Source organism: Callithrix jacchus, chromosome 5, assembly GCF_049354715.1.
Source record: "Callithrix jacchus isolate 240 chromosome 5, calJac240_pri, whole genome shotgun sequence".
In the NCBI taxonomy this organism is placed as follows: Eukaryota; Metazoa; Chordata; class Mammalia; order Primates; family Cebidae; genus Callithrix; species Callithrix jacchus.
The window spans coordinates 120,340,559-120,353,362 of NC_133506.1; the positions used below are offsets into that span (position 1 = coordinate 120,340,559).

At 53.5% G+C, this 12,804-nt stretch overlaps 1 protein-coding gene across 6 annotated transcripts; it reads right to left on the reverse strand.

The window, feature by feature from the left end:
- Positions 1-5,178: 5,178 nt before the first annotated feature.
- ORMDL3 (ORMDL sphingolipid biosynthesis regulator 3) lies at positions 5,179-11,949 on the reverse strand. Of its 6 annotated transcripts, none has more exons than XM_035301457.3 (4): positions 11,832-11,949; positions 8,476-8,618; positions 7,540-7,691; positions 5,179-6,813 (listed from the first exon to the last, which is right to left on the reverse strand). In XM_035301457.3, the coding sequence occupies exons 2-4, from the start codon at positions 8,599-8,601 to the stop codon at positions 6,678-6,680; spliced, it is 414 nt and encodes a 137-aa protein (XP_035157348.2). In that variant the 5' UTR covers positions 8,602-8,618; positions 11,832-11,949; the 3' UTR covers positions 5,179-6,677. The 6 variants fall into 6 exon arrangements, with proteins under 6 accessions (XP_035157348.2, XP_002748577.5, XP_078230477.1 ...); XM_002748531.7 differs by having other exon boundaries at positions 8,428-8,618; XM_078374351.1 differs by having other exon boundaries at positions 8,476-8,623.
- Between the last annotated feature and the right edge of the window lie 855 nt (positions 11,950-12,804).

Below are 12,804 nucleotides of genomic sequence, written 5' to 3' on the forward strand. Positions count from 1 at the left end.
CTTGTGGAATGGTCCACCACTTCCAAGTAATCTGGGTACTGTGCCTGGTCACTTACAGCAGTGCCTGGCATATTGCCGTGCTCTAAAACTGCTCAGGGTAGTTGTTAGAGCTCCTCTCCATCTCTTGGCATAAGACCTCATAAAAAGAAATGCTGTGGGGGGAACCCCACAAGTGCCATGGCAAGGGTCTGAAGCCTCAGCCTGTTCCCATATATTGATTTAAAAAAGAATTAGAGGCTGGGCGTGGTGGCTCACACTTGTAATCCAAGCACTTTGGAGGCCAAGGCGGGTGGATCACCTGAGGTTGGGAGTTCAAGACCAGCCTGACCAACATGGTGAAACCCTGTCTTAAAAAAAAAAGAATTAGAAATAGAAGCACATACTTATTCCTTTATATAATTCTATACAATCTTATAGTTACTTATAATCATAAAGATACATACTCAATATAACCTTTAACTTTACTAATGATTATCAGTAATGAAGCATGGAACTGAGGGGGCATGACAGGCATGCTGGAGGGCGCCTCAGCTGTGAGAGAGCACCAGCGTTGGGAAAGCACCCACTCTTTAGCCAGCTAGGGAAGGAGATGTCCAAAATGGCCAAGATGTCTCCTTCCTCAGGGGAGTTAGGAGAAAACTCCGCTCCCCCAAGCTCTTGTGGTAAGCCTGATGGCTATCAGGGAGGCCCATAGACATCAGGGACCTTAACTGTCTCTATGTGATGCTGTGCTTCAGCGGTCACGTTCCCTGTCCACTCTCATGCTCTGCCTCTGCATCTGGTTTCTCTTTTTCTTAGAAGATAAGAATTAATAATAGTAACATAATCTTAATGTCCTTGATATTTCTGACAAATACGTGAAAAGTGCTGATGCATTAGGTTTTCTCCTCATCTCAGCTACTTGAAAGTCCTGGGACCCCTATCTCCAAGACACGTGATTTACCTGATCCTATCACTGACCACCATGACCTCACCCTACCTTCCCTGCCCCCTGCTTTGTACTCAATAAAAGTCAGAGTGTCCAGGCACTCGGGGCCACTGCTGGACCCTGCACTTTGGTTGGCAGTGGACCCCCAGGCACAAACTCTGTTTTTTTCTTTCTTGGTGTCTTGTGTCTTTTATTTCCACAGTTTCTCATCTCCACACCAGCAGAGAGGGTCTCACAGAACTCTGCAGGGCTGGACCCTAGAAAATGGACTGTATCAAAGTGGAGTGAACTATGAACTCCTTGCCATTTTTCATATTATGAAATATTTTTTCACATTATAAAATATAATGAACTCCTCACCATATTCCAGTGCGGGCTCCAAGTGAGAGCCTCAACACTTACCCTGGGGCTTCTGAAACCCAAGTACCCCAGGAATAACAGATCAGAGGCAGGGGGATGGAATAATTGACGCTTCCATAAATTCCCTCAATACCTTAGGGATTTCTGCTCATCAGTAACTTCCCTTTCAGTCATGATATCCAGGGAACATGAAAGGGTAATGAGAATCACCACCACCACCACCAGATGATGGGAGCAACTTTTGAGTGCTCCTTTTGAGGCAGGCACTGTAACAAATGATTCATGTAATTTATTCTCATTCGATTCTTACAACAGTCCTCTAGAGTTGACACACGAGGAAACAAACTTAGAGCAATAAAACAACTGCAAAGGTCATCTAGCTGATAAGAGGAAGAGTCAGGCTTTGAAACCAGGTGCTTCCAGCCCTAAAGCCCGCATTCTTTCTTCACCAATCAGCAAACTGCCTTCCTTACTTATCCACGTAAATGATATATACATGAGAAGAGCTCAGCTAAATTAAAAGTAGATTATTTTACAAGGGAAAAAAAATGGAAAAGGAAGAGCATTCAGGAATGGTTTCCAATGTGAATACATCTCCACTTCTCCCACTCTCTTCCCACCATGCAGCTTCTCTGTGCATTTCTTAAGGTGTGTGGATGTGTACACATTCCATAGTTTTGTTGTTGATTTGTTGATATGGTTGATAACAACGGGGAATTAAGAAGGAGATGGAGAACAAGTGGTCAGGGCCTCTGGGCTGGACACCTCTCATCTACGTTATACTGACCTTGGAGCCCAGAATCCCGTTCATCTAACAACTCGTCCCCTTCCTCTTTCTCCAGAATGTCCATGAGGGTGAGGTCTGTCATGTAGTACTGGCATCCAAAGAAACTTTCCTTCTCCCGTACCAAACAGAAGCAGTGTAATATACCACCATCAGTGAGGCTTCTAACAGTAATCATACCCCCTCCAGCATCCATTTTCTGAACTACAACTCTTGGGATTTCCTCAAATGTGCTGACCATTGTGCCTGGACCAACTGGGAAATAGAAGTCAATTTCAGTTTTGGGGAGGAGGGTATTGGTTCAAGTATTTAAACCTTCCACGTTTGGCAGCCTGAGGTCAAGGAAGAGCCGAAGTTTCCAGGACAATCAGGACCTGGAATGATTTCCCTGCCCTACTTCTAGAAGGTGAGGCAGCCATGACTCAGTAAAGAGGGGTAAACATCACAGATCCCAGATTCTCCTCTGCCACTCATGGAACCCGTCTGAGGAAAAAAGTGGTAGCTATTACCCCAAATAGGGAAAGTGAGACCCATTTTCTACATCTCCCACAGTAGAGTTGTCCCCTTGTTACAAAGGGCAGACCCACCATGCCCCAGCCAGACCCACCCAAATGTTGATGAACAGAGGAACCAGGGAGAGACGACGGGCATGGCTGCCAGACTTCACATTACTAACCTCAACTGATCGTCTTCCCTTGGCTCTGATTTTTGGGCTCTCTGCCTTGCTGTATTCTGCAAGGCAGTTGGATGGGTGCCTCCCTACCAACCATTTATGAAGTGGTGGTAAGTCAGCCTCAGAAGCAACAAAAGCTTCCTGGGATCCACTTCCCCATCCTGCCTGTTACCCTACATCCCTTCTGCCTGACCGAGGCACTTACCTACTCACGATTCCCTTCTCTTGTCTCTGCCCCCATCATGGTGGTTGATCCTCAATTCATTACCAACCTGGGAATTTAAGGTGTCTAGAAAGGGTGCCCATCTCAGGTGCTACCCACCTCCTCTCTGACCTCAGCTGTTCACCAGAAATGGAAGGTATGAGGATCCCCTCTGCAGATCTCTGCACAGTTCCGGCCTCTGAATCTCAGCAAGCTAAAATAATGAAATTGAAACTTGTCCAGATACAAGGACAGGTGAGTAGGGCTGGGTGCCCCACTTCCCAAGCCTTTAGATAAGCCACCTTATAACTGATCTGGAGGCAGGTAAGGCCAGAACTCCTTCTTCTTCTTGGACCCAAGGAGTGGGTAGGAAATCCTGATATGTATTCTAGGTGAGTTTGGGCCAGACAGTGGTACACACTACGGCACGCTAGGCCATGCAATCCAGTGTATTTGGAATAGAGAAATGGAATATGGGTGGGTATCAAGTGCCAGCAGGCAATGGCTATGGCTGTACCCAGGACATGTGGACAGTAACCCAGCAGAACCAGCTGCCCAAATGCCATGCTGTGGTCCACAGTGAAGACCCAGGACAACAGCAGCTAACACCTGGAAAGAACAGGGTGGGCCTGTAAGGAGCACTCAGTCTCCCTCCCCATCTGGTGCTCCCATGTACACACGCTGGTCTTCCTTATCTGGATGCCACCCACCTTCTCCACCTACTTCCTTCTCCAGGGAGACAGGCCTCTGGCCTCACCCATGTCCCCTCTCAGAGATAACCACCCGGGTGAGCCCAGTCTGTCTTCCAGCCTTTGCGTGCCTCAGTTCTGAAAGAACATTTAAAGAGATGACAGAGGCCAGGCACAGTGGCTCTGCTTATAATCCCAGCACTTTGGGAGGCCGAGGTGGGCAGATCACTTGAGGCCAGAAGTTTAAGACCAGCCTGGCCAACATGGCGAAACCCCATCTCTACACACACACACAAAATTAGCCAGATGTGGCGGCGCACACCTGTAATCCCAGCTCTTAGGAGGCTGAGGCAGGAGAATCGCTTGAACCTGGGAGGTGGAGGTTGCTGTGAGCCAAGAGCGCACCACTGCACTCCAGCCTGGGCGACCATAAACAAACAAATAAATAATATATAAATAAATAGACAACAGTGGTAGTGGCAACAATTACAATAATAATAATATGGCTACCATACATTATTTACTATATGCCAGGCACTGTGCTAACGCTCACAACGGCCCTAAGAGGCATTATCCTTACACATCAGCGGAAGCAACTGAAGCTCAGAAAAGTTGACAAAGCAACATGGCTAATAAGTGGCAGAGCTGGGGGATCTGAACCCAGATCATTGCGGATGTTCCCCAATATCTCACCCCTGACTGTACTCTTGCAGGCTGGTGAAAGCAACCAGGGCACCCCTACTCCCAGGAGAGCAGCAGCCACATCTCTCTTCCCAGTACTGTGTGGGCCCTACTCAGAGAGGGGTGGTGGCTGGACTTGGGCACATATCCCACACTCTTCCTGACACTCACTCCAAGGGTGCTGTGATGCTAGAGCAGGGCCAGAGATGGGGCAGCTCCTCTATTCTACCTGGGACTTTGTGCCTGTCCTGAGAATAGCAGCTGATACTGCCCACAACACGCTAGACGGTCAGTGCCCTTGGGAGAGAAGGATTCCTTGTTATAAGACTCCTCCTCTCCCTCTTAGCCGTGTTGGCCTTGGAAAGTCCCCAGGGGTTACCTCTTCTTCCCCTGTCACTCAGGCTTATGGTGGGAGGAGGAAGCATGAAAACTCCCTACACTGAAAGGTCAGAAGGAAATGCAGCACTCCCAGGGGAGACATAACTGGGGAAAGGCCTAGGAGAGAGAAGTGAGAAACTGGAGAAGGGTTGAGGGACTCATCGGGAAGGTGTGGGCACCGCTTGGGACCCTGACTCCATGTGTAAATCACTGCTGGATTGCCCCCTCCCTGGCCATGGCAGAGGTCACCCCAGCCTGTGGAGCCAAGGTACAAGACCTGTCAGAGAATTTTGCTCTCTGACCACTGCTGCCACTGTCAGTTCCCTGGTAGCCCCCTTGGGGGATTTCCCTGCTGAAGGCAGCACAAAGTCCAGCAGTCTCGGAGCTGCACTGATGTCCCACCAGTGCCTCAGCAGGAGCTCTGCCCACACCCCTGCCCCCTCCCCTCAGCCTTCCAGGAAGCAGAGGCCAGACACAGGGAAATAGGAACACGTTGTCCTTTTATTTGTGTTTCTCAGAATACTGTACAAAGGGAGTAAAAATCCTATTCACACATTGCTTAGAAAGATTTTAAGGTGAAAGTTCCCTATGATACATGGGGTCAGAGATGCAGGGCCAGGAGGTGGAAAACAGGGCCAGTGACCTCTCCTGCTCCCCCAGGCCCCTGGAAGAGGATACAGGTACCCACACCTTTTCAGAATTAACACTGCCCTTAGTCCGCCAGGGGAAAGGAGAAGGCTCCAGCCCAGGCTCAGGCTCCCAGCCTCACTTTCTTCTCTGCAGGCTGAGACCGTGCCTACAGGCCACACTCCTTCCCCTGTGCTGCTTGACCAAAGGTCCTACAGGACTCTCACCACTGATCCCATGTGGGGTGGCCTCACAGCACCACATGTGCCTGCCTACACGAAGAGGCCCTGCCCAGTGCCAGCCTACACGAGGGGGTTAAGGGGTGAGGGCCTGCAGAGGACCACAGCAGCCATCGTTTGTCACAGCTTCCCTGTACCCTGCAGAAGTCAGGGCCAAGTTGGACCTGTACTAACAAAGACTCACGGGCCTGTTCCCCACCTGTCCACCCAACAGCCAACTCAGGAGTTAAGTCCACAGCAGCCTCCTTCCCCTATTACCATTACATTCTGTGGGTAAACTAACCCTCCAAGCCTGCTTCCCTCCCTGCCCACATCCCAAGAAGACTGGGTCTGGCTTCTTTCCCCATCCCCCCTCCCTTACATCAGTGCTCTGCTGCTCCGTGGCCCCATTCTTCTAAGTCTCCACTCCCTATCCCCTCTGCAGCTTCCCAACCTCTACCACATCAGGATGGCAGCAGCCCTGGCCCCCTCACCTCTGGGACCAAGCCATCCACACTCCACCCCATCTTCCCCCACCTGACCCTCCCCACTCCCAACCAGGACCCAGGGTGGGTTGCAGGCAAGCTGCTGAAAGCCCAAGACTCGGATTAGACAGCTCTCTGCCCAGAAGGGCAAGGCCCCATCCCACGCTTGCTTTCACACACACAAGCACACACTGCGTGTCATCAAAAAGACCTCAGAATTACAGTGAAAACAATCCAGAAGCCATACCGCCCTCTGCTCCCTACGCAGGGGTTAAAGTGCTTTGGCTGCCTGAAACAAGTGAGCAGGGGTTTCCCCCACCCCACCCCACCTCCTGTCCCAATGCATGTTCCATGTTCAGCCCAGGAGCCCAGCTGATTCCATGACCACCCCCATGGAGTCTCTATTCAAAAAGCAAAAGGAAAAGATCAAAAAATTCAGAAAAGGTCAGAGCCCAAGGGGGCCCACCCCAACCCCACTACAAGCTACTCCAAGTTGGCTACTGGGGGAAGCGAGGGGGGAAACTAGGCCCAGAGGCTCAACCCCCACCTCGGCAGTGTCCAGAGGCTTCTTCTTTCTGTCTTCAGAGTCGCAGCACAGGCCTTTTCCCCTACCCCTCCCCTGTCACCCTGGGCAGAGGAAGGGGCTGCACCCTCAGTACTTATTGATTCCAAAAATCCGGACTCCGTGGAGCTGGGGCAGCTTGGGGATGAGCACGCTCATCAGGGACACGGTGTTGAGGATGAAATGGATCTGATCGTACTTGGTGTAGAAGCTGGTGAGGAAGTACCTGGGAGGGGAAGGGTGGGGAGAGATAAAAAAGACTGTTGGTCCAGGTGTGGTGGCTCAAGCCTGTAATCCCAGAACTTTGGGAGGCCGAGGCCGGTGGATCACTTGAGGTCAGGAGTTCGAAACCAGCCTGTCCAACATGGCGAAACCCTGCCTCTACTTAAAACACAAAATTAGCCAGGCATGGTGGTGCATGCCTATAATCCCAGCTATTCGGGAGGCTGAGGCAGGAGAATTGCTTGAACCCGGGAGGCAGAGGTTGTGGTGAGCCAAGATCGTGCCACTGCACTCCAGCCTGGGCAACAAGAGCAAAACTCCATCTCAAAAAAAAAAAAGACTGTTGGGAGGACCCCCTCCTCCATTACTTCCTGGGTTCGAGAAGGCAGAATCCTGACAGCCAAAGAGTTACAGAAGAGGTCTCCAGGCCAGAGTAAGAAGCAAGAGATCTCAGGCTAAAGAGGCCCCTCCTGGACCAGTGCCATCCTCCCTCCCAACTTCACCCCAAGCCTGTGGGCCTATCTCACTAGCAGGAAGGAGGCTCTAATGGAGGAAATACGGGGCCAGGGAGCCCAAAGCCTGAGCCCAGTGTAAGACCTAGGAATACTCCAACTTCCCCTGTTCGTCCCAACCCCAGGAGCCAGAGCAGGCCTAATAAGCATGGCTGGGCCCCAGGGTCCTCCAGGCCTTGCCCTGCCTGCTGGTGTCTTCCTCGAGCCCAGGCACTCACAGCACGATGGGTGTGATGGTCAAGAACTTCCGAGAGGCCGTGAACTGGACCCCATAGTCCATCTGCTCCCAGTGGGTTAGCAACCTCGCCTTGCCCTGGTCCGGGGTCTCAAAGGGCGTCCCCTTCACCGTGTGCAGGAAGATATACATGCCCTGGAGGAAGACGTCTTTGTTGGAGGCTATAAAAGGCAAAAGGCCCTCCAGCCCAGCTCCTACACCCAGTCACAGACAGAAGTAACTCTCAGTGATCTGGGGCCTCCCTGTGCTGGGTAGGGGGATATGGGCTGGAGGTCAGGATGGAGCAGCCAGGAGCCTGGCAGGAGAAGAACAAGGGGACCCCAGGGGACAGGCTAGGCTTGGCATGAGAATGCATGGGGGGAGCTGGCCACAAGACAGGCACAGAGATGCTGCCCCTCCAGGCCACTCATAACCTCCCTGTGCCAGCTGGGAAGAGGCACGCTGGTGGGACTAACCCCTGCTTACCAGCCAAAGAGTGCAAGGTAGCAAGTGGTGACGGAGCAGAGAAGGGCAAGAGTGGAAGACGGCTTGAAAGGGCATTTCTGCACCAGCCTAGGCACCAGGACTCCCGGGTCCTGGGAACTCTCTGGAGCCCTTTGTTCAGCTCTCAGGGATGCATCTTCCAGGCCCACAGCCACCCCACCCTGGCGATGTGGACAAACCTGCAGATTTGATTCCTATCATCGTGCACAGAGCAAGAACCCAGAACGGGGAGCAAGGCAGAGAGATAAGGGCTGGGCCTCGGCCCTGAAGCAGATGTTGTCAGTATGTCACCCTGACATCTGGGCCAGGCCCAGCAGGCTCCTCCTATCCCTCACCCCTGCCAAACAGCAGCCAACAGGGCAGAGGCAGGCAGCAGGCCGGCTCTCACCATGTTGTGGATGAGGTTGGTGAGAGTCCAGACGACAGGGACACTCACGAAGGGGATGCTCAGCAGCACGACGTGGAGGAGCCCGATGGCCAGCACGTAAGAGAGCCAGATGCCACGGCTGTTCATCACCCGTGTGTTGGGGTTCACCTCGCTGTGTGCTGTGCCCACATTCATCCTGCCGCCCCTCTCCTCTGTTCTGCAAACAAGCAGCACAGGTCAGACAGGTCACACGGCTTTCCCTGCCCCCCCCTCACACTCGGATCCGGATCCGCTGGAAGGCAGGTCCTTCTTTCCCTGAGAACTCCAGGGAGTTCCACTCTTGATTCTCAAGCATGGAAGGTAGAAAAAATCCACATGGACTTAGCTCTATTCATTTCCTGCTGCTGGGCTGGGATAAACCCCAGGCTGCCCCATGCATCACCCCACTGGGACAGGGTCCTGGCAGGGCTTTGGAGGACAGGTCATCAGAGGCATGCAGCCCCAGAGTAGAGAAGTCAAGGCCCATCCCCCAGCCTCACCCCTTATAGCATTCCCATGAGGGCTCTCTGCTGACAAAGGCCCCAGGAGAGAGTTCTCACTCAGCATGACCCCTGCTGGACTTGCTCTCTGATTTGGGATGTCTCCTCTGAAGCCCTTCCCATCAGGAGGGAAAAGAAGTGGGGTCTGTGGGTACAGGCAGCAGTGGATGAACTATTTTGAGGTCACTGCTTCCGCTCACCTCCTCTAGTTTTTTCAATTCTGGATCTCCCCAAACCCTAACTTAGGAGGACTGATTCGGTAGAAAAAGGGAGCGGTGGGGGGAGAAGAAATGAGAAAACAACAGACTAGGGACAACCTCTGCCCAGATCTGGAAGGCGCCCCTTCTGGGTGACACAAAACAACCCATCCAGATGTTTTTTCCATTTGGCAGCCACTCAGGCCAGCTCTTGTGATGCCACCCACTCTGCTGCCAAACCACCAGGGCCCTTTTCCCCACAAGAGGGGTGAGGACAGAGAACGTGGCCAACACCTAGAGCTCCCATGGAGAGCTGGAACCTGCAACAATATATGCCTCCCAAGGGCACAGACCCGAACCTGTGGCCTCCCTCCTGTCCCCCTTCCTCTCTGTCCTGCCCATCCTCACCTCAGTTTCCCTCAGCACCTGTTTCCAGGTGTACCTTAGCCCATGCCTTCCCCTGCCCAGCACCAACAGTAGGAGACCTGTGGCAGGAGGAACCAGGAGGCAGCCACAACCCACAGTGAGCAGGGGAAGTAGAGAAGGAAGGGAGGGGAATGATCTGCCCCTTGTCCAGAGCTTGGCTGTCCCCAGATCCCTGAGGGGCCTGTGATCAGGAGAAGGTGGGGACAGATGGCGCCTGTGTACTGGCTCACCTCCCATCTGAGGTAGGGTCCTGCCTGCTAAAGACCATAAGGTCATCACCATGGTAACAGCTCCATCTTTCCTAGTCCCAGATGGAGATATTCTAGAAGTACCCAGAAAGCCACCTCCCTCACACCCCTGCGGTGACACCTCAGTCCCAGATGCCATCTATCTCTGATAGGATCCTAGCCAAACCTGCACAGAAGCCTGAATCCTCAGGGGTCAGTTCTTTACTTCCAGGATAACAGGAGCAAGTGTCCTCTTCTCAGACAGCTCCATACTTAGAGATCTCAGGGAAACCATGACCCACAACACACCATCCCAACAAGCAAACACCCCTGCGCTGGCCTGGGGTGCGCTCTGGGTAAAGTGACACTCCTGGGACCCATCAGCGCAGCCCATTAGGCTGGGTAATTGAGTCACACAGAAATCCAAGTATCTAAAAAGCCAGAGCTAGCCCTGACTGTTTACCTTCCCAGGGCTTCGGGGCTTCAGTTACTCTAGCAGCCCCTGGGACAGCTACTACACAAAAGCCTCCACCTTAGAGGGGAGGGCAACATGTAGCTGAGAAGTGAGGGATCTGAAGGAATTACCTCTGATTAAGGAGAGGGAGAGTTTCCCAAGTCTGACCTGGGAAACTGCCACCCCATCACCTCTCTGTTACCCACCCCTACGGGTTGTTGGTGTAGAAAGCCCACTAACCCTTCCTAGTATTTGTGCTGGAGTGCCAAAAGCCTTGTGGAATCCCAGATCACAAGACTCCATACCCCTTTCCGGCTTTCACAGGGCAGCCAACAAAACTTGACAAACCTAGGAAAAGCCCAGACTTAGATCCTAGCCGATACCCTCAGATGCTTCTTCCTGAAGCCTAAACACTAGGTGCCATGAGAGCAGAAAACCACCAGAGACCTCTAAAAAAAGGGATCAATAAACTAAGACAAGAACCGGCAGCCAAAAAACACTGGAGACTTTCGTGTGACTATGGGCACACATCACTTCCATTAGTAAAACAACCAACTGACCCCACTCTAGATGAGGAGAAACAGAGAGAAGAGGCTGGCAGCGGTCTACAGCAGCTAAGCTGAAAAGTTCTGCTGCCATAGCTGGCAGGTGGCTGCTAGTGCCAGGCCCTGATGTGGTTTCATAACCTGCCTCAAACCAGAGCCTGCAGCAACTCTGTTCTGTTAACCACTTTTTTTGCTGATAGCTCTTTTCCCCTCCTTCCCTCCCCACCCCCTTGGCTCCACAGGCAAATATGCGGGCCCAGCCAGTATGCCAGACTCTCAAGCCAAGGCTGATCGTGCACCAGGCCAGCCACCAGGTGAGCCCTTTTCATTCCCTCCCCCAGAAAAGAGCAGCCCTTACAACAGCAAACCTCCTGTCTTCTGAATGAGGAGCACAAAACATGCAGGACTGGATGGGGACCCCCAATGGGGAATCCGTGGCAGCACATCACAATGCCATTTCCATTCCGCCCACCCCGCAAGCCGCAGGACCACAGCCGATCACCTCTCAACTTTGGCCCAGCCATCCCGACTGGGGGAGGGCGGTGGGAGCGGAAAGCTTGTGCTAAGGCGAACCCGCACTAAGCCGAGAAGAGGAGGAGCAAAGGGGCGGAGTCCTCACTGTTGTTAGGGTTTCCTCAGTAAGACCTCCGGCGGGGGGTCGGGGGGGAGGGGTCCGGCTCTGTTCCCCAGCCTGGGACCTCGCACTCGGAACTCGGTCGAGTCCGGGACCCCACCGTCACCTCCACGGGTTCACCCAGCTCTGTAGGCAGCCAAACCTTTATCCCCGAAGCCCAGCCCCTCCCCGCCTCCCACCCCTAGCCGAAGCACTCCTCGCCGACGTTCCACCACCGGCCTGCGGCTCGTACTTTCTTCCTTGGCCACGTCCCCAGCCGCTGCACCCCCTCGGCTGATGCATTCCCTCTACCCCCACTCACTCTGCCCCGGTCTCTCCAGCCCAGGGCGCCTCCCTAGCAGCCTCCACCTTCTCTCCCGCCCCTCCGCTAGCCCTGGGGCCCTCTGGTTCCGTCTGGGCTCACCGTGCGGGGCAGGAGATCTAGGGCCCGGGAACGGTTCCCGGGAGCGGAGGCCGCTGCTGCTCCAGCAGCTGTAACAACCCGCGGCGGCAGCCTCCCCGTTGGCAGCTCCGGCCAAATCAGAGCTCCGCGCCGGCCCTCGTGACATCACCATCCCGCGCCGGCCCGCCCGATGCCTCCTGGGAGTTGTAGTTTTTCCTGGCTCCTTTCCCGGCCTCTCCGGGGCCGCACTGTTGGAAATTGCACCGTGACGCGACGGATTGCATGATAGAACTTTGGTGCGTAACGATTCCAGCTTTCGCTTCTGTGCCTTTCAAGGGTATTTTACCCTTGCCCCAGTTTTGCAGATGAGGAGACTCGGACTTGTAAGTCACTTGCTGTAAGTCTTTGCTGGGTCGGAGACTGGATCGAAACCCAGATATTCTGACCCCAAGTGCCGGGTTTTTCCACTGCACTTGGCTGCCTCCGCCCTGGCCCCAGATTGGCTCCTCCAGAAACGGACTGGCCCGGCCCTTTGCCCTGCCGGGCCCTCCTGGGAGCGCGCTTTTCACACTGGCCGAGGTGAGGGTCTGGAGGGCCCAGAACGGAGCCTGCCTTCTTCTCAGTCATGCTTGGCCCAGGTTGCCCTGGACGGGGCCACATCTTTGGCCGCCCCGCACCTGACCTCAGAAGAGGCCACGTAATATATAGATTCCTTGATCAATAGTAAGGAGCCTGAGTTTCTGTCTCAGGTCAGCTTGTGTGGTTTTGAATGAAAGGCTCTGGTCTGCAGTTTTCACATCTGCATCCTCTAAAGGCAAGGGCACAGACTTTACTGCCTGGTCGACATAGAGTAGGCCCCCCTTTATTGGCAGTGTGACCCTGGGCAAATTACTCGTCTTAATCTCCAATTTCACACCTGTGAAACCCCACCTCCAAGGTTGTGGGAACCCAAAAGAATGTATGTAAAGCACCTGTTGCATTGTAGGAATCTATT